Source organism: Tinamus guttatus, unplaced genomic scaffold, assembly GCF_059628265.1.
Source record: "Tinamus guttatus ecotype Peru unplaced genomic scaffold, ASM5962826v1 Tinamus_guttatus_pri_ptg000155l, whole genome shotgun sequence".
Lineage (NCBI taxonomy): Eukaryota > Metazoa > Chordata > Aves > Tinamiformes > Tinamidae > Tinamus > Tinamus guttatus.
In genome coordinates, this window is record NW_028288689.1 from 7640253 (window position 1) to 7666777 (window position 26525).

Here is a 26525-nt window from a genome sequence, read left to right on the forward strand (position 1 = left end):
GAACTATCTCAAGGTGTGTCAAATTCTGAAAAATAACAATTTTATATGGTGACCCTATTGCTAAATAGTGAAGAGTTTGGAGAGCACAGCTTTATAAAGGCTATTTCAAAAGCCTATTTTTTCCCCATGTAACCACTGACCTCACCAAAGGTAAGAGGAAGCAAACTCACTTAACTTTGTCTCTTCAAGTTTTATTTCTTGACATTCAAATTTATTTAAAAAAAATACATTTTTCAGTTAAAAAATAAAGTCAACGTGAGGGAGAACACCAGCACATTGACAGACCCACATTTTCCTGTTTTATGTTGAGGAGAGGTCATCTGCAGTTTGCTCGTAAACATCTCATGCTGTAAGCCTGAACGGAGGCCTGACTGCTTCCAGATCCTTACAAAACTTCACCCAGGGATCACTTTAGATGGAGGGGGGAGAGAAAGGTACCTTCAAGCAAGATTTCTGGCGAAATTTCCAAATAACTCCTGAGGTTTGGGACTTGAGCTACGTAGGCGTGTTCTCTCTGAAATTCACTTGATGCTTTTCTTTTCCTCTTTTTTGACAGTCTGAATAGTCTGTACTGATACATTGAATTTGAGATCTAAGTGTTTTTATGCTGCTGGGTGAAAAACCTGCTTTCTTGCCCTCTGCACTTATCCTTAACTGTTTTCCACTCATCTCCTCCCTCACTACCTCTTCTCTCTTCCTCTATGCTTTCTTAATGGGTGCCAGCTCACAAGGCCTATTTTTCTTCCCTACCCTTGGGTCTGGCAGACACTTTCTTCCCTCAGTTTAATCTTGATTCCTGCAAGTGCTTTTTCTGCTACTGCTGCTGCTTTGGTCACCCCATTACCTGTGGGCATTTGCTTTTCCATGAAAGGTGTTGGCATCCACACCTCATTCTTCCTGTAGTTCAGGGTGTAACTTGCTGTTTTCAGATCCCATCTTTTTATTTGAAGGTACCAAAATTTCCAGTTTCATTGTGATACTCTGTTCATTAAAAAAAAAAACACACACCCTTTTCTTTCCACCCCTGCCTTTTTGTTGGCATAAGCATTTAAACCAGCCAGCTGACTTCTGAATCCTCAGTTCTTGAAGAAAGGACTGGCAAATTGGAGATCCAGGAGTTTTGGCTCCTCCACTTAAATATCCACACAGGAGAGAGGCAGAGTCCACAGAAAGAAAGGTTCCAGTGGGTGACAAGTTTTATGCAGTATTATCTTGTGCCCAGCTGCAAGATGGTTTCTAATTTCTGCTAGTGACAGGAGGCGACATATGTGACATTAGTGACTGTTTCCGTAGTGCAAAGCGGATTGAGGCAGAACTGTCACCTCAGGCGGGTCTGAGGTTAGATGCTACCCAAGGTTGAAAGTGGGACCTCCAGGTATGTGCTCCTGTAAAAGGAAGAGCTCTTTGAGTTATTGTTGGCGCAAAATATTCCGTGTAGCAGAACAGTACGTTTTGGAAGTACAATTATATCACATTGTGCCGTAGGCAGGATGAGGCTTGTCTAAAAATACTATCCTCGAATCCACGAGTTAAGGAGTAGTGGCAGCCTCTTGGTTGTGCAAGGCCTTGGCTCCCGCGTTCCCAGCTCTTTGGCATGGCTGCAGGGAGCTCTCTGGATGTCACTCAGGATGCTGCCTGCTTCCCACGGCTGCTTGTGCTGAGCAAACTCCCTTTTAGGAGTTAACTCTCCACTTAGAAGCCTGCAGGGAGGAAACTGCAGCTTAGATGGCAAAGCTGATTCTAGACCTTGACTTGTTTGTGGAGCAAAGAAGTATGGAAGGAAAAAATGCTTGATGTGGCACATTCCAGCTCTCTCAGCACGTTAGCAATGCTATCTAATACGCCGTTTCTAAGTCCAGTGCAAACAGCCACAGTTGGCCCCAGGGTCAATAACACCTCAACAACAAGGTCCAAGAGGGTTCTGGAGGACGCTGGGGGCTGCTTCTGCTTAACAGTGTCTGCAGCATGAGGAAAGCCCAGAGATGCAGTCCTGTAATTCACGTCCTTATTCCAGAATCATGGAAGGGTTTGTAGTCATCTTTCCGGATCCTGGGACACTGTTTACCAAACTCTCCTGTATCCTCCCTACCTGAGAATGGAAGAGCACTTTGAGCAGCTGTCTAGAGGCTCCTGCTATGTGAATCCTACCCTCCCTGAGCCCTTCCTCCCAAGGGCCTCTTGCTATTCTAATGTTGGCCAAATCTTGCTGGGCTTGTTCTTCACTTTTGCTTGGCTCCTCAGTGCAAGCTCCTGTTCTGGCAACATTCCTTGTCTTCTCTCCAAGTAACTCTCACGTTACCAGCTCTCTCTGTTCCTTTTCATTGCTGTTTGTTTTTTTTTTTTTCCCTGAATAGAACCTCCTATCTGGTGCCAGGAAGAAAATCATACAATGGGGGTGTGATGCATTAAATTATTGGGCCTCTCGAGAGGATGCAGTGCAGCAAGGCTGATGAGGAGCTGGCAGAGAAGAGTTTGTGTTTCAGCTGTAGAGTTAACCATTGGGGCCCAAAGTGATTAAGGAAGTTCACGCACTGTGAAAGGAATCTTGTAGTTGAGCTCAAATAGGAAGCATATCTATAAATATATATATATATATATATACACACACACACACACACACACATAAAGACATTGGGGCTTGGGTGTTAGTGTTTGGAATAAGGGAGATTTTGTAGTTCCTGGCTAAAAGTGAGCATTTCCCTGGGAGTTTGTCTTTTAAGTGCGACTCTCGTGTTATGGGTGTTAGTCACAGCTTTTGAGCCCTGTTCAGTAGCTGCGTGTGCAAGATATTATCTGGGGTAGGCAGAAGGTTTCCTCGTTGTTCCTGAACGTGCAGCCATTTTCTTGGGCCTGAAATGGGCTCAGGGCGTCACCAGGTGGGGACCTTTTGGGCTCAGGTTTTGTGATACGGAACTGGAGCTGAGACAGCCTCACGCAGAGCAGCCCTTGCAGCAGACTGTGAACCAAAGTAAATGCCCTCCTTTCTAATACAAGATACTTATCACCATCAGAAAAAGCCATCCTGCTAGAAACATATTGCAAGAACATAACGATGGACAACTACAGTTTTTTTTCTCCTGACAGTTCTTTATTATGAGGAGAAACCTGTGTAAAGAAAAGAGCCTTAAAGGGTGTGTAACAGCTTGAATGATTTGAACATATGTGATATTCTGGGGCTTTGAACCACATTAGTTCAAGGTAAAGATTTTAGGGAAATCCCTTCACTTTAGACGTTTTGCCAGAAGCTGTAGATTGGCCAAAATCAGCTTCCTGGCAGAATATAAGATCAGTTTCTTTGAACATAAAGTGAAATGATAGCCCTTTTTGGCAACAAGAGCAATGTAAACCTTTCCATACGTAGTTTTAAGCACCTCATATGGTTTAATATGAAGTGTAGGGAGAGGAGAATAGGTCTTTGGATGGAGTTGTACTTCACTTGCAGAAAAGATCTATTTTAAAGCTGTTGAACAGCGTGATATCAGTGCAGCCCCATGGAAAGCAAAGGGGAATTTCCTATTAACCAGTAACAGACCATGGATAAATAAAAGAGATCCAGGTATAGATCCACACAGCTCTTGTAAGGAACCTCTTGGAGCACTGCCTGCCTTGCAAACCTCAAAACAGTTGCTGGTTGAAACGTGTTCAAGTTGTCTCTTTTGTACGTAAAATCCATTAAAATTCCACTTAAAACCATGTTCCTGTCCTTGAGCTGCAGCTGGCCTGCATGAAGAGCTTGCTTTCTTCCCCGTGCAGGGCATGAACCAGAAGGAGAGCTCCAAGTCAGCCATGATGTATATCCAGGAGCTGAAATTAAACCTGAGGGACGCTCACCTGCTCAACTGCCTGGAGTCACTGCGGGTGTCGCTGAACAACAACCCCGTCAGGTACCGCTTGGGCGCAGCCCTGGCCAAAACTGGAATTGCAAAGGGAAAGGTTGGTGCTTTCACACCGGGAGTGAGTGAGAAGGGGTGTGTGGAAGTACCAAATTGTTCAAGGTTTTCTTTTTGTTTTTTTCTTCCTTTTGGTATATATACATGTATATTCATTATTTTTTGTTGTTGCTCCTGCCAGTTGGGTGCAAAACTTTGGCGCTGAAGGCCTCACATGCCTTCTGGATATTTTGAAAGGACTCCATGAGGAAAAAGAAGAAGCACCAGGGTGAGGAGCTGGGATTGCATGGGAATTGTTTCAGAACGTCATGGTTTCCAGAAAGCCACAAGGCCATTTGCTGCTCTGGGCTCTTGGTGGCCCAGAGAGGGAGGGAAAAGGGAACAGCGGGAGGGAAGGTTGGTCATGTGAAGCTGAGGCAGTGCTTTTTGGGGAGATTTAAGAAATATCTGTTCTAGGATGGAGATGGAGACGTGTATGGGTGTGAGAGTGGTTGTTGGGATTGAGCTGAGGGAGGCAGTAGATGGCAATGTGAATACTGGCTATGTCAGCCCTCAGTCTGGTGGCTTCCTGCATTCCTGTTTTCCACTGCCCTTTGAAGATCAGGCCCAATTAAGATGGGCTCTCTGTAATAGCAGGCAGCAAAGCAAAACCTAAGAGCTCTGGCGGCGAGCGGGAGGGATGTGTCTTGTTCCATAAGTCTGTGTTTGTCATCTGGCTGCTTTTTGTTCCTTCCTCACAGTTCGTACGACACCCGGAGCAGACACGAGATCATCCGGTGCCTGAAGGCCTTTATGAACAACAAGGTGAGTGCCCCTGGCCAGTGCCCGGAGGTGAACGTGCACGGACATGGGCACAGCGTCCTGCCCAGGGCTGTCCTCTCACCTCGGGGCCGCTACCTCCCGCCCCTCCAACGGGCCCTGCCAATGGTACTGGGAGTTTCTTGCTCTTTAGTAAATTGTGGCTGTCATCACATCGCTTGTTTTGTTTCCCTACTGTGTTTTTTGGTATCATCAATCCTATACTTAGTTTGAGATGTCCCAAGCACCTCAGGTCTGCTTTCTCAGGCCTGTGGGACTCCAGCTGCTGTTCCCTCTTTCCTGGCTTGTTCTGCACGTCTCTGATTATCTCTCTGTTTGTCTCACCTGCATCTCTTCCTCCTTGTCATGTTCTGCCTCTTCTTGTCTTACTCCTGTGCCATGGATACCTCTTTTCCCTTCTTTGTGATAGAGCTGGGGTACCTCCTTGTCGGTGTGTGCTCTTCCTTTCCTCAAGTAAACTAAGAGTCTTTCTTTCCTCCCAGGTCTGCCCATTCCCTCTGCAGCTCCTGGAATCTTAAGTTCCACTGGCAGCTTTCCTCTTGCTGGCAGTGTGTACTTGGAGGTCTATTCCTCCTCCCTCCCTTGTCATTCCCAGGTCACTTGTCGGAAACCAGGATAACACATCTTTGGACAAACTTCTGGAGCAAATGATTTATTTTCATTTCCTCACATTCACAATCATCAAACATTCCCCCTTTGCTCCTCTATCGGACTGTCTCGGTCTCCGACATTAATTCCAACTTTCTTTTCTCCGCAGTTTGGGATCAAAACAATGCTGGATACAGATGAAGGGATCCTGCTGCTTGCGAGAGCTGTTGACCCCAAAGTCCCTTCCATGATGATAGACGCTGTGAAGCTCCTGTCTGCCCTCTGTATCCTGCCTCAGCCTGACAGCATGTACGTGATGGTAGCGCCTCTGCCTTAGGCTGCTCTTGGGCTTTCTGACTGTTGCTTGCACCTCTGTGGGGTCTCTCTGCTGACTTCTCTCTTCATTTCACATGTGCTCCTCGCCTGGCCTACGAGGTAGCTGCTGATTCTCTCTCATCACAGGAACGAGCGAGTTCTGGAGGCGCTGACTGTAAGAGCAGAAATGGATCAGGTGGAGCGATTCAAACCTTTGCTGGATGGCCTGAAAAATGACACCTCGGTGGCACTGAAGGTACCTAATTTCCTAAGGTTTGGTGGGTGCTGCACCCAGATACAGCACAGCCGCTGGAGAGCTTGTAGCAACATGAGTTTGGGATGGATAAAATACTTTTGGGCTTGGCGTTTTTATTTTTATTATTATTTTTTTTCTCTCTACTGCAGCTTTTTTTGTGGTCTTCTGATTCTGAAGCACCGAGTGCCAGTCTTTGCTCAAGAGTTTTCTCTCCCTTTTTTCCCCTCTAGGTGGCCTGCATGCAGCTGATCAATGCCATGATCAGCTCTGCTGATGAACTTGACTTCAGAGTTCACATTCGCAGTGAACTGATGCGGTCTGGGCTGCAGCATATCCTTAAGGTAAGCAGCAGCCATCTCTCCTGTTTCTCACCCTTCAATACCATGGCCCCACTTAAAAACACTCAGAAAAACTATATTTCTGGCAGACATAAAGCAAAGTTGATATAATGAGACACGCTGTATTGCAGCCCTTTCGGTGGCTTTCTAGCTGCTTGCGCTTGAAGGAACATTCAGCTCCAAGCATAGATTTTTCTTTGTTTATTTGTTTAATAGTGGTAGTGCTTTTTCCTGTAAACCCATGATAATGATCTCTTCTTGTGAATAGCCAGGTTGTTCTCCCTTGGGGGCCAGTTCTTTTCGGGTATCTGCTGGCCTCAGCTGTGCCATTGTGAGCTTTCCCGGGGCCTTCTTTAAACCTTGTCAATAAATCTGGTCCAGGCTATGTTACTTTGAGCTGTGCTCTAACCTCTGACCCACTGCCATCTTTGGCAGAAGCTGCAAATGCTGGAGAATGAAGAGCTGAAAGTACAACTGACTATATTTGAAGAACAAGGTGACGAAGACTCCGATGACCTCAGGAACCGGCTGGATGAGATCCGCATTGAAATGGAATATCCTTTTGCTATGTGCTGGACTGAGCATGAGGCTGAGGAAGTTAATGTTTCTTGGAGCTTCAGAGCTCATATCTAGGTGAAAATCTGAATAGAGCTGCAGTTTCTACCAGATGAGAAAATGTGCTTCTACAAAAGCTTTTATACCACGAGGCAGGCCTGGGATTGTGAATTTGGAAAGAAATCTCCACCCAGCCCTTTGTGGAGGGGTAGATCTTTTCTGATTAGGTTTTGGGGGGTTTCAAAGCCACCCACCCAGCCTAAGTCAGGAAGATGAACCCTGACAATTTGCTGTCATGCATTAGAGTTTCTGGAAAGTTTGGCACTTTGGGATATCGAACTCACTATCTAAAGCGCACCCTGGGAGAGAGGTGAGTCTGCAGCTGCAGAGAGGAATGCTGTGAGCAACAGGAGGCAGAACTGGCCCCGGGACTTGCCAGGCTGTGGAGCAGCTTGTTTGGTGCACTGCATTCAGGTCTGCCTTCTTGGCAAGCTGTGGGTTGCTCTGTGGGCAGCACATGAGACAGGGTCCCTGTCTGTGCAACATCCAGGGAGCTTTTGGAGGAGGCCACCAGAGGGCAACTTCTGCTTTGCAGGAATGTAATGTAGAGCCTTTTCATCAGTTCATTTTAGTGTGTAGATCTAGGGAGAGCAGCCGTCTCGCTGCTGGATCCTCCCATTCCCAGATTTGGATTTTCTTTTAGGGAAAAGAGAGAAAATAGATCAAAGGGAGCTGATCGTGTGAAAGCAAGTGGTTCACAGGGAGTTGGAGCTCTTGTTGTCCTGTGAGAAGGGAGATGAGTGACCTGCTAGAAACCTCTCTTGGTTCATCACTGTGCAGGTAGAAACCCCCTGAAAACAGAGATGCGTGAAGGGAGGCAGCAAGCAGGCAGATGGCCTACATTTTCCCAGAAAACACTTTTTTCCTTAATCCATTCTTCACTGATTTCAGTGAAGTATTCCAGCTTCTCCTCAACACAGTGAAGGATTCCAAAGCAGAACCGTTTTTCCTCTCCATCTTGCAGCACCTTTTACTTATCCGCAATGACTACGAGGCCAGGTGAGGAGGGAACCTTTACCCTGGGCTGCTACAAGGTGAATGTTGCCCAGTGGTCCCTACCACGCTGCTTTTGTGCTGCAGGGAGCAGTGAATTAAGGTTGCAGAAACTAATACGAAATCATTTAATAATTTTCTTATTTTGAAGAAACTCACTATTAATATTAGTCTGCCATTCATGGTAGAATGTTATGATTTACTAAGCCTTATGTATTTAATTTCATCATGTTTCGAACTTCACTAAATGAAAAGAATTTGTTCATTAACAAAATTAACACTAATAAGAAAAACAGAAAATGTTATACTTAAATATAGGTAAAAATAAACCAGAAGAGCATCTCTGCAAGCTTAAGCTTTTCAGATTAGGCATAGTATTTTTCCTTTCTGAAATACAAGTTCTGTTAAAGCTGAGAGCATACATGATAAATATAAAGAAAAATGCCTAAATTAAAGAGAAAAACCATTAGATGGAAGAGAATAAAATAAATAATGAAAAAAAAAAAACCAACACAAAAAGATGAACATATTTTGGAAGAATAAAATAATTGCCACCTTCATTAGGTCACTAGTGATTGACTGTGAAGCCCTTTGGAAGCTTTTTCCTGAATTAATTCAGGAGAAATAGTTCCTGCTAAAATGGAAGGAAAACTTGCTACCAGCAGGAGGGCAATTGGTCCATCAAGATCCAGTTTGTCTTGATCCTTTGTTGCTTGTAGGGCAGATTCTGGGACATGACAGGTTGTGTGTCACCTGGATAGCAAAGTTGCTATTTAAAGAAAACATTCCATGAGGATCAGACCGTGTATCTGATCTCATGGTCTGCCCAGATATCTAGCCTCGTGTCCCGTCTATGAAGGTGTCCAGGGAAGCATGTAAAGGACTTCCCAGGATACCCTCCTGCCCTCCAACTGGATGCTGGTTGGAGACTCTTTAAATCACTTCAATGGGCTTAATAACCCCAAGAAAATTTGTTTTCCATAAATGTGTGTGGTCACCCCCTGAAGCTCAGCAATGCAGTGTTGAAAGACATTTCTTGTCTTGCACTACTTGCATAGCAGCAATTTTGTGAAGTGATATTAATGTTTTGTTGTCTTGTCTTCCCTAATGCAGACCTCAGTATTATAAGCTGATTGATGAATGTGTCTCCCAGATAGTTCTGTACAAGAACGGGGCTGATCCTGACTTTAAGTGCAGGCGTCTTAATGTAAACGTTGAGGGGTTGATTGGTAAGTCCTTTAGCTGTTATCAGCTCTGCTGAAACGAGCCCAATTCCATCAATCATGCTCTAAATCAAACTCTGTTATTGAATCCCTGTATTCGTTTGAGCTGTTCCCCACCAGATCTTGCTGCTTCTCTCCATTCTTTCTCCTCTAGCTGAGCTCTGTTCTGGGATTGGTCCTCCCCCTGCCAAATCCTTGGTGCAGGGATCTAGGCTGTCCCTTGTCTTCCATCACATGGGGCACACAGCTATTCCACTAATATGCTGTCCAGACTGCTGCTGTGCTTGGGCAGGGAGCACTGCCAACGATATGGTTTGCTGTGAGAGCAACTTCCAGAAGAAACCAAGTCTCTTAGGTGTTGTAGCAAAAGGAAGGCCATGTCCATCTTCAGATAGTGATGTGGTAATGAAAAGACGGGGCATCTCCAGCAAGGGCAGAGCTCAACCCCGAGTCAAACGCTGTGGGGCATCAGCAGGGGCAGTGTAAGGCTTGGGCAAGGTGTTGGAGAAGGAAAAGGAGGGGTTCACAAATGGTGCTTTTTTCTACTTAATCCTATTTCCTTTTATTTTCAGATAACTTGATTGATCAAAACAAGGTGGCAAAAAGCGAGGCCAAAGCGCTGGAGCTGGAGAAAAAGGTTTGGCTGATGGTGTGGCCTGGGCAGCAGATGTGTAGGCAGGAATCACAGTAGAGCCCATTAGACTTGACACAGTGCAGTCAAACACTTTCCCGTAATTAATTATCACTGTGCACATCCTGCTTGACCTTTCTGAGAGCAGAAGAACGAATGTTTGAATCTTAATTAAAAAACAATGTAGCTGTCACAGGGAAAACATTTGAGCTGTGCTGTGGGGCATGGAGCTCTCATACATCTCAGGCTTGCAGCCGATCTGATAGTCACCTGCAGATCATCCCTAATAGATTGCTAATAATTGAAGCAGTGATGGGATAGAATTGAAAACTTCAGTTCCTGTCACTGCCATGCAAGCAACTGCCTTTAGATTGTGCCAAAACTGTAGGGAATTCTTTCCAGCAAGAAAGGTGACTTCCCAGCAAGACACATACTTCAGTGTGAGTATGTTGTGCCTTGGGATCTGTCACTACGAGACTGGATATCGAGACCAGACGGCTTTGCCTCTTGGATTAGGCAGAGGAATGAATCTTCATCTCTGGTTGTGTGATTTGGAGTAGTGCACAAGAGCTGTGTTATGCAGGCTACGTAACCTCTCTGAGAGACTTTTAGCAAAAGAAAGGAAGGTCCCTTCTGTCCCCTGCCCACACACACTCACTGCGCTCCTGGCGCAACTCATCCTTTCCCTGTCTCTGCAGCTGAACTCAGAGCTGACTGCACGGCAGGAGCTGCAGGTGGAAATGAAGAAGATGGAGGGGGACTGGGAGCAGAAACTCCTTGATGAACGTCTAAAGAAGCAGAACTTGGACGCAGAGAAACAGCAAATGGCTGCGGAGAAGCAGGAGCTGGAAAGCAAAGTCTCCCAGCTGAGTGAGGAGGTAAATGTCAGGCTGAGCCGCGGGCTGGGGAGTTGGGCTGGGGTTAGAGCAGCTCTTCCCTTTTCTCCTCACAGTGGCCATAGGTCCCAGGCCAGGAAGGTCACTCCACAGGTCACTGCTTTGGGCCTGGCACGAGGCTCTGCCCTTGAGCAGAGCTGCCTGGAATTGGTTTCCTGGGGCTGCTGTGGGCTCTGGCTTTGCATCGACCAAGGGATTTGGCAGCAGCTTGTGAGGAGATGGGTTAGGGCTTGGACACAAGCCTATGGGAAGTGTTTCAGCATGGTGCCTGTTTGCTTCGTGTAGCTGGTGATGGAATGTTGTTTCTGCTGTTCTTCAGATTGCAAAGCTGGAAAAGGAGCTCGAAGATGCAAAGAGCGAAAAGGCTTCATTCTCTTCTACCTTGCCTCTTCCTTCAGCTGAAGGCCACACAGGGATCCCCCAGCCAGCACCTTCTTCTCCAGCTGCCCCTTCTGGGGACATCCCCCCTCCTCCTCCTTTCCCGGGTGCTCCTTCAGTGAGCATCCCACCTCCTCCTCCTCTCCCGGGTTCTTTTGGAACCATCCCACCTCCTCCTCCTCTCCCAAGTTCTGGAACCATCCCACCTCCTCCTCCTCTCCCAAGTTCTGGAACCATCCCACCTCCTCCTCCTCTCCCAAGTTCTGGAACCATCCCACCTCCTCCTCCTCTCCCAAGTTCTGGAACCATCCCACCTCCTCCTCCTCTCCCAAGTTCTGGAACCATCCCACCTCCTCCTCCTCTCCCAAGTTCTGGAACCATCCCACCTCCTCCTCCTCTCCCAAGTTCTGGAACCATCCCACCTCCTCCTCCTCTCCCAGGTTCTCTTCCTGGAGCCATCCCACCTCTTCCTCCTCTCCCGGGTGTTTCTTCTGTGGGAATCCCAGTAGCCCCTCCACTCCCAGGCATGAGTGGGGGCATCCCTCCCCCACCTCCTCCTCCAGGAGCTCCTGGGATCCCACCGCCTCCACCAGGAATGGGGGCACCTCCTCCTCCCCCTGCCCTTAGTGGCTGGGGACCTTGTGCAGCTCCAGTTCTTCCATACGGATTAGCTCCAAAGAAGGCTTATAAACCTGATGTGCAGCTGCGGAGAGCAAACTGGTCCAAGGTAGGACGGAAATCTTCGGGTCATCGTGCACCCTGTCCCTACAGCCAGACAAGCTCCTTTTTCTTTGTGTCACATCTCATCGCTTCACAGTGTATTGTCCAGTCTCATCCTGGTGTGCAGAAAGCAGAGCAGAGTCGTGGGGACCAGCAGTGCTCAGTGGCCAGAGGGGCACCCAGCTGGGTGCAGCTCCCTTGGGTCCCAGCCTGCGGCTCACAGTGCACAGGAACAGGCTGTTCCCTAGTTAGGCTGCAGCCCTGGATTAATGCTTAATTACATTTAACTGCACTCATGTTCATTGAACGTTTTCTGCCCTCTGCCTTGTCAAAAGGGCTTTGAAGGTGGCTCCGTGATAGCAATATAATAAGCATAACCTTTTGGAAATATGCAAACAGCAGATAATTACCCTGCTCGATAAAGTCTGGACTACTTTTGGCATTTAAATTAAATTTTCCCCCCGCTCTTTCTTCCTTTTAACTAGGCAGGAGTGATTTGCAATGAAAATGAAGTCTGAGTGAAAGGGGTCAGGAATATCTGAGGGTGAAAGAGGATGGGTGAAAGAGAAGTGAGAGTCAGGTTTTAATGGTGATTTGTCTCCAGCTCCGAACTGGTGTTTAAAGGAAGGAAAACGTACGCCCAGATTATTTGTGAGGATGATGAGAAGACAGTGGTTAGAAAGGAGATACATTTTATAAACCGGAGAGAGATGCATTGAAGTTGGGAGACAGTTGCTGTGAAGAATTTTAGGAGCTTAGAAAACAAAGGCGATTCCAAAAAATGTATATGGAGAAACATGGTGAATATTGCTTGTTTCCAGCCATACCTGCTTTGTCTTTGTCGCAGATCGTGGCCGAAGACCTCTCTCAGGACTGTTTCTGGACAAAGGCTAAAGAAGACCGGTTTGAGAGTGAGGATCTCTTCGCCAAGCTGACGGTGACCTTTTCTGCCCAAACGAAATGTGAGTGCCCACTTCAGCATCACTGTGAGAAGCATCAGGGCAGGGCTGCTGCTTGCAGGGCTGCTGGCTGGCTGGGGAGGGATGTTACAGGGTTGTGTCTGCTGTCGAGGGAAGGAACATGAGCGTGGCTGCAGCTCCGAGTAGTTTGTCACCATGCAGAAAACTTTCTCCAAGTGCTTTTGTGGATATAAAGACCAAAATTTTGCAAGAGTGTGGGAAGCTGACAGTCAAATGTAAAGCTTGCAGTCCAATGTCTTCAGATGAGCTAACTCTTTTTTTTTCTTTCCCTGCCCGATCCACTCTACATCTCTGGATTCATCTTGCATCACCTGTAGCCTCCAAGAGTAAGTAGTATCTGTCGTTTCTGCAATGGTTTGGGGAAATCTAGTCTTTGAAATACAATTCTGTGGAAATGGGAGTTGCTACCTCACAGTGAGAGACACTCGGATAGTGGTAGGTAGACCTAGGTAAGGATCTCCTTGCAGGAACATGCTGGCTTGGTCTCTGTGCCTCTACTAGTAACAGGAATAGATTCTACAGGTTGTCTTGTCGGGTTACTATGTTGGCTCCAGCTGCCTTTTTCCTCTTTGTTCCTTTAGTTGGAAACAGTTGAGAAAAGGATGTACAAATCTTGTCCACTAGGCACCCAGGTTCTCTAGTGCTGATGTCCTCATGGTCCTTGGCTTCTCCCCAAGCACATCATTGAAGGTTCCCACATGCAGAAGATAAACTGTTCTCCTGTCCACGTACAAGTTCTCTGCTGTTGTCCTCTGCATGTTACCTCTTGTACTGGTGGCTTGGATGAGACTGTGGAGCATGGCAGCAATCTCTGAGCCTTCTTCATACTCTTAGAGCTCTCCAAAATGGATGAGAATTGGCTTGCTAAAACACGATTGTTGGGATGCTGTCCACTCAAAAGTTGGGAAATAGCAAGGGAATGGTGGCCATGCTGTCTCTACTGACCTCTACAGACAGCCCTTGTCACCAGGAGAGTTACCCGGATCAAGGACTTAACTGAGCTACAGCCTCAGAAGCCACTTGCATCCTGCAAGACTTGTAAGTTCTGCCTTGCTGTTGGCCTAGTTGTGCAGCTGGCTCTGCATGCTGCTCCTTTGAGATTTACTATATTAGTTAACGTGTCAAGTAATACTTAACGTATTGGACTTGATATAGGGTTTAGAAGAGCTTATCAGCACAGCTTCAGTGCTCCCTGGAGTTGGATCGCAGCGGCCAAAGCACCTAATGCTCGGTCAGATTTGACTTTGAGGATTTGTGTGATGCTGAAGGCGGTGATGAACAGCCTGCAGCCTGGAGGGAAGGGGTTGGAAATGCATGGGGGTGGCAGGGCAGACCTGCAACCAGTCTGGCAGGGCAAGAGCTGAGAGCTGATATGTCACCTTGGACAAGAGGGGCAGACAACAAGGCGAATCTGCACTGGCCCCCATCACACGTGCTTTGTGTATATTCTTCCAGAATCTCGGGAATCCAAAACCTGATTTCTGGTTCTGTCATTTATTTCCAGATCAGATCTCAAAACTGCTTTTATATTTGCTGCGGGATCACAGAATCACAGAAATGTTGAGGTTCAAGGGGCCTCTAGAGATGATCTGGTAATGTTGGCATGTCATCCTGTACCTTACGCCAGCATCACCGATGATGTCCCTCTCCCCTGTTGAATCCAGTTTAAAGCCCCCTCAATGAGCCCTGCTAGATCATGACTAAAGTTGGGAAAGATGAATCCCAAGCAGTGTCAGCTGGGAAGTTTCCTGGTGAGGTCCTTTACCCAGGCCTCAGGAAGGCAGCAGACTTCCCTTAAAGGAGGGTCCCTTCTATGTGTTGGACCCTCTGTTCCTCTTGCTGTGGAATCGCCCGCAACTGTAACTCACCTTTTCTTCCTCCCGCAGGTGGTTGCAATATGGGGGTTGGTCCTTCTAACCCTGGCAATATCTCCTGCGGAGAGGGACCCTTGCCCTCTCCATCCATTGATTGCCATGCAACCTCCAGGGCCTCAATATATGTTCACAGAGGTGCCTGTTTGGGTGAGGACGGATTTCTCTTGCCACCTCGAGCCTGGACTTGTTTCTATTCGCTCTCACCTTTCCAGCTTCTCTCTCAGCTGGAGGATGGAAACAGCATTCCCCTGTTCTTGAGGAATTCCTGGTGCCTGTTCACATTTCACAGAGGCCAGAGCCTGGCGCCACCAGGTGTCTATCACACTCTCTGAACCCCAGATACGCCTCAATGTTTCCACCTCTTGTCGCAGCTCAGCTGCCATGCCGAGGAGCTCTTCCCCATGCTTGTACCTCACACACGTGCAATCCCTACAGCTGTCCCAAGGTGCAGGGAGGCTCCAGGCTGCCTCGCCCTGATGGCCGCTCCTCACCTCGCCTTGCGCCTCGCCTCGCACCTCACACCTCGCCTCACTCCTCACCTCACACCTCACCTTCCCTGCGGTGCCGTGTGCTGCTCGCCACGCTCCCAGGGGGCTGCCCTTGTACTGGTGAGGTTTTCTGGCTGAATTGTTGGTTTTTTGGTGGATTTGGCTCCTCTGGGAAAGGCTACCCAGCGCGAGCCTCTGCTCGGAGCTGTTCCTTTCGAGGCCCGAGCTGGGAAGGCGGTTACTGCTCCCGCCGCTCACGCCACCTGGGGCTGCGGTCCCTCGCTCTTCGTGTTGCCTGTCCCTTCGCTTTGCACCTTTGGCTGCACATTTAGCTCCTTGGGGAAAAGTTGCCTGAGGCCAAATGCCTCAGGAACCTGCCTCTAATGCATGTTGGCCCCCGAGGGGTTGCACTAGCACCCCTGAAACGGGGTTGCAGCTCGGAGTGGGGACAGTTCTCCGCTCTGCATGGCACCACCAGAAGCATCACCTGCCCTGCCTGTTCTCCATGCTCCTTGGCACTGATAGCAGTGGGTGCCCAGCTTCCAGGTTACTTTATGATTGTGGAATTCCCACAGCAGTTGGTACAGAGGGAATCGGCCCTTTCCCACACGGGAAGAGTATCCGCAGGCGTTTGGGCCAGGCAGGGCGGCAGCCGGGCTCTCGTCCCCAGGACGCCGAGGAGCTCGTTCCCAGGCCGCTCTTGCTGCCATTTGGGGTGTTTTCCTCCCTCAGGCCCCCGCAGTGCAGGGCCCGCTTGCGGATCTGCCTTTGGACACCAGGTGGCACCTGGATCTCTGCTGTTTGCAGCCAGCCTTGGCGACACTGCTGCAAAAGGGGGAGGAAGCAGCGAGTCAGGGAGCGTGGGCAAATTCCCGGCGCTGGAGGCGGCCGGGAGCTGGCGGGAGAGGCGCCGGGGCCGGGACAGAGGAGCAGGGGCTGCCTTTCCCAAGCGAGTTCCTGCCTGGCTGCAGAAAACACTCTGCCCTGAGGATGTTAGTGCCCAAAACCGCTCTTGCCCTGGGCTTTTTTCCCTGGTGCTATTGACTCCCATCACACATGGTTCTTGTCCCGCCTGGGAAAGCAGGGGGTTTCTCTGGGAATGTGCACGGTGCCCTGGTTCTGTGTTCATGTTCTGAGACCACGTGAGAGCTGGGAGGTATAAGCAGGGCAGGAAGAGGCAAGCAGGGCGAGGAGGGAAATGAGGGTTGTTCCAGGGGTGCTCCAAGGCATGGAGGAACAGGGGGTGTCAAGGGTGAGACAGGCCTGCTACAGGAGGGTTGTGAATTCAGAGGAATGGCGCTTTGGGGAGTTCATGTTAAACTTGGATTGTCACTTGCAAAATATGTTGTGTGAGAAGGGAGGGCGCCTGAGAAACTGGTGTAAGGTAGAGGGGGGGTTTATTCACAGGCTGCAAGAAGGTCCAGGAGCTGGGATGACACTGGGCATCTGCTGTGGCTCCTTTCCTATGCAGGACACCACAAATTTTGCACATTCAGCATCTTACATTGTCCTTCGATATACAGGTGGATGTTGTCATCTTGGCCTGAAGTCTCTGGTTTTATTTAAGGCAATAGCTGTCCTTAGCAAGGTTATTTCTTTTTTTTTGTTGTTGTTGTGGAGAAGTAAAGACTGTCTGTGTCTGTGACAAGGGCAAGGAGAGCAGCCCTCTGAGCCTCCTCTAACCTTTCGTAAACCCTTGTTATAGAGATTCACCAGAGCTTTGTCGTCAGTTGCTAGGACAGTTCGGTTCAGACAGCACATGAAGAAAAGCTCCTGCACTTGAGCTTTTTACACCTTACCTGTATTTTGTGTATTCACAGCCAAGAAAGAGCAGGAGGGTGGAGAGGAGAAAAAGACAACTCAGAAGAAAAAAGTCAAGGAGCTGAAAGTCCTGGATTCAAAGACTGCCCAGAACCTATGTGAGTGTGACAGGATTTGGGGCCATTTCTTTCTAAGCGCTGGGCAGGGCCTTGTCCCTAAAGATTCTGTGTTTCTGTTTTGGGTCCTGACAGCCATTTTCCTGGGGTCTTTCCGCATGCCCTATGAAGAAATCAAGACCGTCATCCTGGAGGTGAATGAAGCCGTGCTCACCGAGTCCATGATTCAGGTGAGTGCGTGCCCTGCGCACACGCAGGAGGGAGGTTTTTGTAGGTGGCTGCTTCCCAGTTTTGCTGTGCTGCGGTTTGGCAGAGAGTGACCCAGTTCATGGCAGAGCCTCTCTGAAGTTGTTACCTCCTTCCTTTCTCATGTGGGAAGAGCACAGAGTGTAACAAAGCTGTTTTTTCTCTGTCATTTGGACGTCTCCATCGGTTGCATGTGTTGGGACAGAGGTACCAGAACCAAGCAAGCCCAAATGTCTGCATTTCTCTTGTAGAACTTGATTAAGCAAATGCCAGAGCCAGAGCAACTGAAGATGCTGGCAGAGCTGAAGGATGAGTACAATGACCTGGCAGAACCTGAGCAGTTTGGGGTTGTGGTGAGTGCCTTTCCATCTGCTTGGACAGAGAGATGCATCAGCAACTCTCTCTAATGAAGAAATGGCAGTTTATCTAGCGCTGCTGTTTGGTCACTGTCCGCGCGGCCGTCGGCAGCTGGAAGCAGAAGGCCCGGCCTAAGGAGCTGCGGCCGCTTCAGAGACACGTGGGTCCTGCCCAGGGACCCTGTGGCCCCGCTGGGCTGGTGATGGTCCCGTGGGACCAGATCAGTCCGTGCTTGTCAGGAGAAGCCTCTTCCATGTCTCTCGAAACAAAACCTTGTGCCTTACCCTGCTGCTGATCTCAGTGCTTGTAGCTGCCCTGCGCTTTGACTCGGGTCAGCACCAAACAAGGGCTGCAGGTGTCTGAGCCGTGGGAGCGTCGGCATCGCTTTAGTGTCTCCTGGATTTGATCTTGCAAGAGCGAATGGCAGCGGTGATTTTGTGCAATGGAAAAGGCTCCTGAGCGCTGCTCGTGGTGTGCTGGTGCATCCTGTGCGACTCGCCCGCCTCCTCCACCGCTTGGGCTCCATCTTTTGCTTGGTGGAGGGGGTCTGAGCTAGGATGTGTGTGGGTTAACACCAGACACCTGGTGTGTGCATGGGTGTGAGTCTCTGAAGAGCAGCTGCTCTGCGGTGTCTTTGGGACTCTGGAGAGTGGGTCTATAGAGAGCTGTAACTTGTGGTGAGTAACCGTCTGTTTTCACCCCCTTCTTTCTCAGACCACCTCAATTCTCCCCCTTTATTTGTGAACACTTTTCCTTTGCCATTCCCTTCTCAGATTAGCTCAGTTTCTCGCCTTCGACCCCGTCTCAATGCCATCCTCTTCAAGCTGCAGTTCAATGAGCAAATAGAGAACATAAAGCCTGAGATTGTTTCGGTGACGGCAGCCTGCGAAGAAGTGCGCAAGAGCAAGAGCTTCTCCGGCCTCCTGGAGTTTATTCTGCTCGTGGGCAACTTCATGAACGCCGGTTCCCGGAACGCCGGTGCCTTTGGATTCAACATCAGCTTCCTCTGCAAGGTGAGTGCTTTTCCATGGGCAGCTTATGGAAGTGCTTCCTACCCTGTGTTTATTTCCTAGCAACCTGCGTGTGGGACTGGGGATAACTGTGGGCTGAACAGTCCTGCTCCTTCGATGAGTTTGTTCTTTTCTTCATTGCCAGCTCCGAGACACAAAGTCCTCGGATCAGAAGCTAACGCTGCTGCACTTTGTGGCTGAGCATTGTGAACAGTCCTACCCCAACCTGCTGACGTTTCCGGACGAGCTCATCCACGTGGAGAAGGCCAGCCGAGGTACCACAGAGGGGCAGGGGGCCCTCACCTTTTCTTTTTGGAGAGAGCAGAAAATGGAGGTTTCGGAACGACTTGGGTCAGGGCTTTGGATCTTGGCATTTCTGAACAAAACTGGGGTTGTTTATGCATCTGGGGTGCTCCATGGAAGGTGGCTGCAAAGTCTAAGACTGCCTCCCAAGGAAGTGTTATTTTTGTGGAAGCCTTTTCACCGTGGCTGTGCTTTTCTGTGCAGAGCAGTGAGGGAAGCATCAATGCAACAGGCAGATCCCATGGCTGGAAGGAAGGATACCCCCTGTTTTGTGTTGGGATAAAGAGTAGGGGGCTGCTGAGGCTGTATCCAGGGAGGAAGGAAATGGAGACAGGACCCTATTTCCTCAAGGGTCTGAACGTTCAGATCTTCCTCATTGAAGTGCTGTTTTGCAGCAGTTAATCATCAAGTGGGAGGAGTGCGACTTGCCTGAACCGAAATCAAGGTTGAGCCTCCTTTCTGGCAGATATCCAAGGTGTTGTCACTGTTACACAGTTCTGACAACAATTGCAGGATAGAAACGGTGCTCCTCGTTCAACAAATATTTTGGGAAGGTCCTTCTCTCATTCTGTATGTCTTTTGGGGGATTTGTTTTCAGTGTCTGCTGAGAATTTGCAGAAAAACTTGGACATGATGAAGAAACAAATTTCAGATGTGGAGCGCGACACTGAGAATTTTCCAGTTACTACTGATGAAAAGGACAAATTTGTGGAAAAAATGACAATATCCTTTTGCTTGTACGAAGGAAAATGTTCCAAAGTGGGTGTGAGTTATGGTAGAAGGGATTCGCAAGGCTCAGCAAGGTGTGAGGAGGGAGAGAGCAGAAGGTCCTCTATGGAAAAAGGCCTTTTTGTCGTGCTGCCTAAAGAGTGGTGCTCTGTGGCCTGGGAGGATTTTGCGTTTGCCCCAGGGACGCTGTTTGCCACGAGGAGGGATCTCTGTCGTCCTGTTGCTTGCTCTGATCCTTCCTGCCTAGCAACTGGCTTCTTTCCTTGACTCTGGGATTTCACAGCTTTATTAAGGATGCCAAGGAGCAGTACGACAAGCTGCGTATGATGCACTCAAACATGGAAAACCTCTTCAAGGAGTTAGGGCAGTACTTCCTGTTCGACCCCAAGAAAACCTCTATTGAGGACTTCTTCATGGATCTGAGCAACTTTAAAAACACGTTTCTGGTGAGCAAGATGCTTTTTTCTTCCTACTAGCCTGGGCTCTGTTTCCTTCGTTGCCCAGATCTACCAGAATTTTCCTCTTCAAAAGAGTATTGTTAACTGCCTTGGTGTGCTGGTTTTGTTCCCCACCTCCCCTCCATCATGCAGCCCCTGAGCATCTGTTTCTCCTGTTGCAGCAAGCTGTCAAGGACAACCAAAAGCGGCGTGAAACGGAGGAGAAGATGCGCCGAGCGAAACTGGCCAAGGAGAAGGCTGAGAAGGAGCGGCTGGAGAAGCTGCAGAAGAGGGAACAGCTGATAGACATGAACGCAGGTATGAGCTGCAGCTGGGTTTGGGGACAGCAGAGGCTTTGGACTCGCTGCACAGCCCTGCTGTCAGCATGTGCAGAGAACTGTGAATGGAAAGAAATGTTCTGGAGGTGGATGCTGAGAGATGGAGGTTTGGGGATATCTTCTCTGTAAGAAAAAAATGAATAATATTAATGAGGTGAAGTTCTGTGTGTGGGAACAGCAGCTTAGTTTAAAGCTAAGAGCTTTAAACATGGGGGTTAGGTGAGTCACCTCCAGAAAGGTGCAAAGCCTAGGAGGGTGCAGGAAACCGGGCTGAACTTGAGAGTTTTTTTGAGGCACTTCTCATCCAAATAAAATACAGAAATTTGAGTTACACACCAAGGGCAATAAGATATAACGGGCAAAGATTCAGTGAGGGAGGGAGAATTCCGGAGAGGGAGGGAGGCCTGGTGCCCACCAGCGTGAGCACTCGTGTCTCCTGCTTTCCTGCTCACTGTTCTACTAAGGCACCAGTCTGGCATCAGGCCCGTCTAGTCCAACCCAGGTGTTTCAGATTTCTTTGCAAGTTTATTTTAAAAAGCGAACAGGGGAAGGTCGTAAATAGCCCAGTGAGCTCTCCCAGGGCTGATTCATGGCTTTGGTCACATGCAGCTCTGTGGGGCAGCCTTGGGGCTTCAGCCTGAGTTACCAGCTCTGATTCCCCCTTCCTCAGCACCCAAGGGCCCTGACCTGGGAGCGGGTTGGTCTGCGCAGCAGTAGATCCTACACGGGGGTTTAACAACTGCTTGGGAACAGAGCAGACCTGACAGCCCTTGTGGCACTGCTGGAGTCTGCTCCCTTTTCTGCCGCATGGATTTCACTGGGTATCCTGTTTTCTTTCCAGAGGGTGATGGGACAGGCGTGATGGACAGTCTGCTGGAGGCGCTGCAGTCTGGAGACGCGTTCCGCAGGAAGAGGGAATCGCGCCCTGGTGGGTATCGCTCACGATTCAAACTCTGCTCCCAGGGGAGAGAAACTCCGAGGTCCCTGAGTGATTTCTGAAGTCTCAGGGCCAGCAAGGGAAGCAGGGGCAAGCCAACAAAATGTATCCTGTAATTTGGAGTTTGTTTCTACCTGGTTGCTGTTGACTGCTGTGAAAATGACTGTCATGGTACAGATATCCAGCTGGTCTTGCTGCTGTTGGTGGTCACTTACATGTTACATCCTTCTAATGCATTTAATCACACCACTTCCCTGCGCTCCTCTCTTGGTGCTGGCTCACCTGGCTCCTCTCCCTGCACCCGCTCCTGCGCTGTCTGCTCTTCCCCTGCACAGTGATGAGGAGCAGGACTCGGAATTTCCTTTCCAGGCCGGTCAGGGCCAGGGCCAGGGTCAGGGAGGAGTGTCCCTTTTACCTGCGTGAGTGGGGCCAGTATGAGACTCTTGTGTTCCTGCCAGGAAGACTTGCAAAAAGAGACTTCTTGGGAAGCTGTTTGAGTATGGGGAATGGCAAAATGGCAGCTGTCAACTTTGGAGCTTTGGGAAGGTTTCAAGGGTTGAGTAGCTGGGTCAGGATGGAATCCCAGAAGGGTTGAGATTGACAGGGACCTCCAGAGACCATCTAGTCCAGAGATCATCTAGTCCAACCCGCTGCTCCAGCAGGGACACCCAGAGCATGTGGCACAGAGTGGCACCCAGGTGGGTTTGGAGAATCTCCAGAGAAGGAGCCTCCACAGCCTCTCTGGGCAGCCTGTTGCAGGGAAGCCTGTTCCATGGAAAGGCCAGTGATGTCCAAGCCCTTGAGGGAAGAAGCAGCCAACGGGGATTCTCGCAGAGCAGTAAGCAGAGCTGGGTTGATGGGTATATAAAGAAAAGAGAGGCCCACACCAGCAGGAGGAGATACAGGTGGAATTTTAATAACCAATAGCAAATAGCCAGTAGATATCCTCATGCCACCCAGTGATGCATTACATCAGGACAGGAGTTTGTAAGATCTGCAGTGTCAGTGTTCTGGCAGGAGCTTTGTCCTCCATCCTGCAGACAGCAGCTCCGTGTAGATCCTGTGGCCTCTCATCTCGACTCCGTCCCTCCGTAGGCAGCTGTGCGGGTTCCGCCGCGAGCAGCTCCAGCGCCAGCCCCCAAAGGAGTGGGAAAAGCTGCCAGGCTGCTGGGAATGCAACTGAGCAGCTGAAAGGCCTCCTTGGAGGGGAGGGAAGGCAGCAAAAGGGGATCCCTCAGTGACCTCTCCCTACCCACTCGGTCCAGCAGCTCGTGTCCGGGCTGGGAGCCCTGCACGCGGTGGGGGGATGTCCTAGCAGCCCCGGGGACCATCTGACTGGTGACTCTCTCATTTCCTCTGCTAGACTCTCTCCTGTCCCTCGGTGAGGTGGAGGAGGATGCGCCTGAGCGGGTAACACTTGGGCATGTTGCTCTTCCCTGCCCCACGCGTGTGTCTGTGACCCCGCGGTGCTGCAGGCAGGGAGGGTCGGAGGAGGAGCCGGAGAGCGGCCGCAGCCTGAGGCCGCGGCTCCAGCCACGGCTCCAGAGCACAGGTTTTTCAAAAGGGCCCTTTTCAACGGTAACTTTAGAAGCGTTTCCATCTCTTCCTCGTTCTTCCTTTTGCTTTTCTTTAAAAACAAATCTTCAGTGCCTTTCCAGATCCAGTACATGACCCAGCCTGGCTGCCTGGCCTGGCCTGGCTGCCCTGGGGGCTCCGGGCTCCCCGGATCCAGCCAAAGCCGCTGCTTCTCACTGCTTCCCTCCTCCTTCCCCGACCCTCTCTGCTTCAGTTCCTCCCCTGTACCTACCCGGGTAGGTGCTCTCCATGCCAGGGCACAGTCTTGGCCCTTGAGGACATCACGTGGGCAAAGGGAGCTGTGTCTGTGCATGTCCTGCAGTTGGCACTCGGATAAAGGTGCAGGTTGTGGGTACAGGCAGGACAGACAGCAAAAAACTTTCCAGACTTCGCTCTGGGGCAGGGATTTAAGTGGAAACAGCAGCCTGAATTCCTGCCTGGATTCAGGTGAGAGACAGGAAGTGATGTGGGCTGCAAGCAGAGGGTACAGAGAGCAAGTCCTGGAGCAGAGCAGCTTTGGGAGGGAGGGAAGGAGGGAGGGAGTGATGAGGATGAACTGCAAAAAGGGACCACAAAGGTCAGCTGGAGGAGCATGGACAGAAGTGGAGCCGGACAGAAGCTCGGAGGTGCTGCCCGGGGCTGGCTGCAGGGAGGGCTCGGCGGCGTCCTTAGCGCTGGGCTGCTCTTTGCGGCCGTGGAGGAGGGATCTGAGAGCCGAGAGCTCTCGAGAGCTGGGGGGTAGAAGCAGGGCAGAAAGGGGCACGCGGGGGGAGGAGGGAAAGGGGGGTTGTTGCAGGTGCTCCGTGGCGTGGAGGACCAGGGGGTGTCGAGGGTGCTCTGGAAGGAGATGGGCTCGTGGTGGCCATTCCTGCAGCCCCCGAGAAGCCCTTAAACCCCGCCGGGAAGCTGCCCGGTTCCTGCAGCGCCGCCTCTCGCCCGTGCCCCCGCGGGGCTCTGCTGCCTGCCCGGAGCCTGCTGCTCCCCAGGGCTGCTGGCCGGGAGCGCGGGCTGCAGGGGCTCGCAGAGCCCGAGGAGCTCGGGTCTCTGCTCTGCAGCCGCCGGGCAGCAGTTGGGCAGCTGCTCTGTGTTCCTGGGAGCACCCCCTTCCCTCCCCATCTCCTTTCAAATGCAAATTTGTTTCTCCCTGGATATTCCCCGAGGAGCTGGTGCATGAACCTTGTGCATGAAGCGCAGCCGGGGCTGGTGCACGTTGTGGGCTGGTTGCAGTGCGCGGCTGAGCGCGTTGGTACTGTGTTGCGCCCCACCGAGCCTGGGCGGGCTGGCTGCTGCCTCTGCCCCGTCAGAAGGACCGCGGCCCATTTCCACCGAGCGCCCAACAGGCCCAGCTGCTCTCCGGGGGCACAGCCGCTGGTCGCTTGTGGGCAGCTCGGGGGTGTTGCGCCAGGTCTGGGTGCACTCAGGCCTTTCTAGCCCCTTTCTTACCCTCAGGCTCCTGGGGTTAAGGCGTTTGGGTCCCAGGAGCAAGGGCACCTCCGGGACACGAGCAGCGGGTCCTCCCGGTGCTCACCCGATGCTGTGGCTGCAGGGCAGGGCTCTCCCGTGGGTGCTCCCGACCCCTCTGCCCGCCCTGCCGCTGTGTTCTTGATGCTGCCTCTGCAGCACTGGCCCCGCTGGCTGGAGCTGCCGGGTGTTTTTCTCCACACTTACAATCTGCTGACAAACACCCCGCAGGCGTTTTGTTCCCCATCTGCCTCCAGGAATCTTTTCCACACACCGTAAATCCCAGGTGGGCTGATGTTTCCAGCGAGACTTTTTGCCTTTGCTCAATCCCACCCTCAAGGTCCAGGCAATCCCACGGTGGCTTCCCCTGGCGTTCCTCGTAGACTCACAGCCAGGGAAGGGCAGGAATTCTGCAACTCTGGCTCCTGTGTTGGAGACTTTGTGATCCCTGGTGTCTCGGGGAGTGTTGGCCAAGCAGTTCTGGGGATTTCCAGCTGGCCAGTGCCCTGGAAAAAAACAATCTGTCCCAAAAGTAGCCTCAAGGGGGCGGGGTTCCATCCCCTGTTTCTAATCTGTTATTTTTTTTTTTTTTCTTTTGCAGGAAAAAGAAAGAGAAAAAATGGCTGTGTTCCCACCTCTATGTTAGTGGCAGAGCTGTTGAAGGAAGAGGATGCGAGTGCAGCGCTGAGCCTCGGGCTCAAGAACAACGAGAAAGCAACGGAGGGAAGGGCTCCCTAAGGCAACCAAGAAGAGCAACAGCCACTTGAGCTGGACTTTGTGCCCTGGACTAGGGCTGAAACCTGCAGAAAAGCGTTTGACAGAGGAAGCAAAATACACTGGATGATTCTGGAATCTGTGTATGGGCCTGAGGGGTAACTGCATTTCCTTCCTGCTCCTGGGGCTGCTTGTGCCAGCTTTGAGCCTTTCGTTCTTGCTCTAGATCTCCCCTCCAGCCTTCGCTCGGCCTCCGCAGAGCTGAGGGGCCAGTTGCTTTAGCCGAACCGGAGGGGCGCCGAGGGCAGGGGCTCCGCGCGGCGGCGGCCTGGGCACGCGCGGCCCGGACAGAGAGGGCAGAGCCACCGCCCACCTCCACCTGTGTCCGTGTTGGGGTGCCAAAGCGGGGACCTTAGACGCTGCCTTAACCCCGACTGTTTTAGTCTCTGTTACTTTGGGACTGACGAGCCAGACCTGCCAAAGCTCCGTGGCTCCGAGGGATTCTCCTCTAGTGGCCCCAGAGGCTCTTCCTTCCGCGCCTCTCTGCAGGAGGGAACCCCGTAGGTCAACCAAGCTGGACTCCTACTTCTCCAGATGCTGTTGTGTCCTCGTACCAGCACCTTCTGTGCCCTCGTCCCATCGCGCGCTGGGAAAGGAAGCGATTCCCGAGCTGCCGGCGGTGGGAAGCTGCGCCTTGGTTGCCCTCAGGAGCTCTTGCTGCCCCGCTCGCTCTCCGCTTGCTCTATTTATTGCTAGCGTCCCTCAGCCCTCCCTGCTGCTGGCAAGAGCACAGGGAGGCGCGTGCCCGAAGGGACGGGCGCGAGGAAGCCGCCGCCCCCGCTGCGTGCGCCGCCTCCAGGAGCCGCGAGGACCGTGGTGACGCACGGTACCGTGCGGGGCTGTGCCCCAAGCTCGGAACCTGCCCAAGGTCCGGCCCGGTCCCAGTGGCAGCTGCTGGGGCCAAGCCCAGGGCTGCGGTTCCTGGCGGCACGCGAGCTCCACGGGCTGGCGCGGCGGGAGGACGTGGCCTGAGGACGTGGCCCGAGGACGCGGCGCCCGGGCTGGAACTGCGGAGGCCACTCGCTTCCCCGTCGTGTCGTGCCATGCCCGGCGCCCGCTCCCCTGGCACGGGAGCCGCCTTCCACAGAATCACTTTGCAAATGTCTCTATTTTTGTAGCAGATTTTGTTTTAAAAGAAAAACAGTGAATGTAAAGTGAGAATACCCAAAACATTTGCATGGCTCTGGGAGTCCCCTGCTGTGCCCCGTGGCGGCCAGGCCAGCCCTGCCCCGGCGGAAGCCCCAGGGCAGCAGGAGCTGCCTCGTTCCCCCGCGGAGCCTCTGTGCCCGTAGCTGAGACGCTGCCTCTGCTGCCCCCTCTCCTCGTGGCGCTGCTGGAGACCCTGTCTGCTTGTGGCTCTGCCTTGATGCCCTGGTCACGTCCAAGCAATGGAGGGGTCTGTATCCCCCGGGGCCCGCTGGGCTTGGCGCCCACAAACGGTGTCACAGGCCGCCCGTGGCAACACGGGGACGAAACC

At 51.2% G+C, this 26525-nt stretch overlaps 1 protein-coding gene across 1 annotated transcript in view; it reads left to right on the top strand.

Annotated features, from left to right (window-relative positions):
- Positions 1-25126, top strand: part of DIAPH1 (diaphanous related formin 1) — a 41971-nt gene extending 16845 nt beyond the window's left edge. Inside the window, exons 4-27 of the mRNA XM_088522677.1 lie at positions 3754-3884; positions 4072-4158; positions 4631-4694; positions 5467-5606; positions 5760-5868; positions 6099-6209; positions 6642-6760; positions 7704-7820; positions 8928-9043; positions 9610-9674; positions 10367-10546; positions 10884-11669; positions 12510-12624; positions 12960-12968; positions 16825-16923; positions 17017-17111; positions 17379-17480; positions 18258-18497; positions 18640-18769; positions 19396-19520; positions 19808-19972; positions 20146-20281; positions 21143-21229; positions 24876-25126. Coding sequence (XP_088378803.1) covers positions 3754-3884; positions 4072-4158; positions 4631-4694; positions 5467-5606; positions 5760-5868; positions 6099-6209; positions 6642-6760; positions 7704-7820; positions 8928-9043; positions 9610-9674; positions 10367-10546; positions 10884-11669; positions 12510-12624; positions 12960-12968; positions 16825-16923; positions 17017-17111; positions 17379-17480; positions 18258-18497; positions 18640-18769; positions 19396-19520; positions 19808-19972; positions 20146-20281; positions 21143-21229; positions 24876-25012 — 3465 coding nt within the window. The 3' untranslated portion in view covers positions 25013-25126. The remainder of the gene's footprint in view (positions 1-3753; positions 3885-4071; positions 4159-4630; positions 4695-5466; positions 5607-5759; positions 5869-6098; positions 6210-6641; positions 6761-7703; positions 7821-8927; positions 9044-9609; positions 9675-10366; positions 10547-10883; positions 11670-12509; positions 12625-12959; positions 12969-16824; positions 16924-17016; positions 17112-17378; positions 17481-18257; positions 18498-18639; positions 18770-19395; positions 19521-19807; positions 19973-20145; positions 20282-21142; positions 21230-24875) is intronic.
- Positions 25127-26525: the final 1399 nt, after the last annotated feature.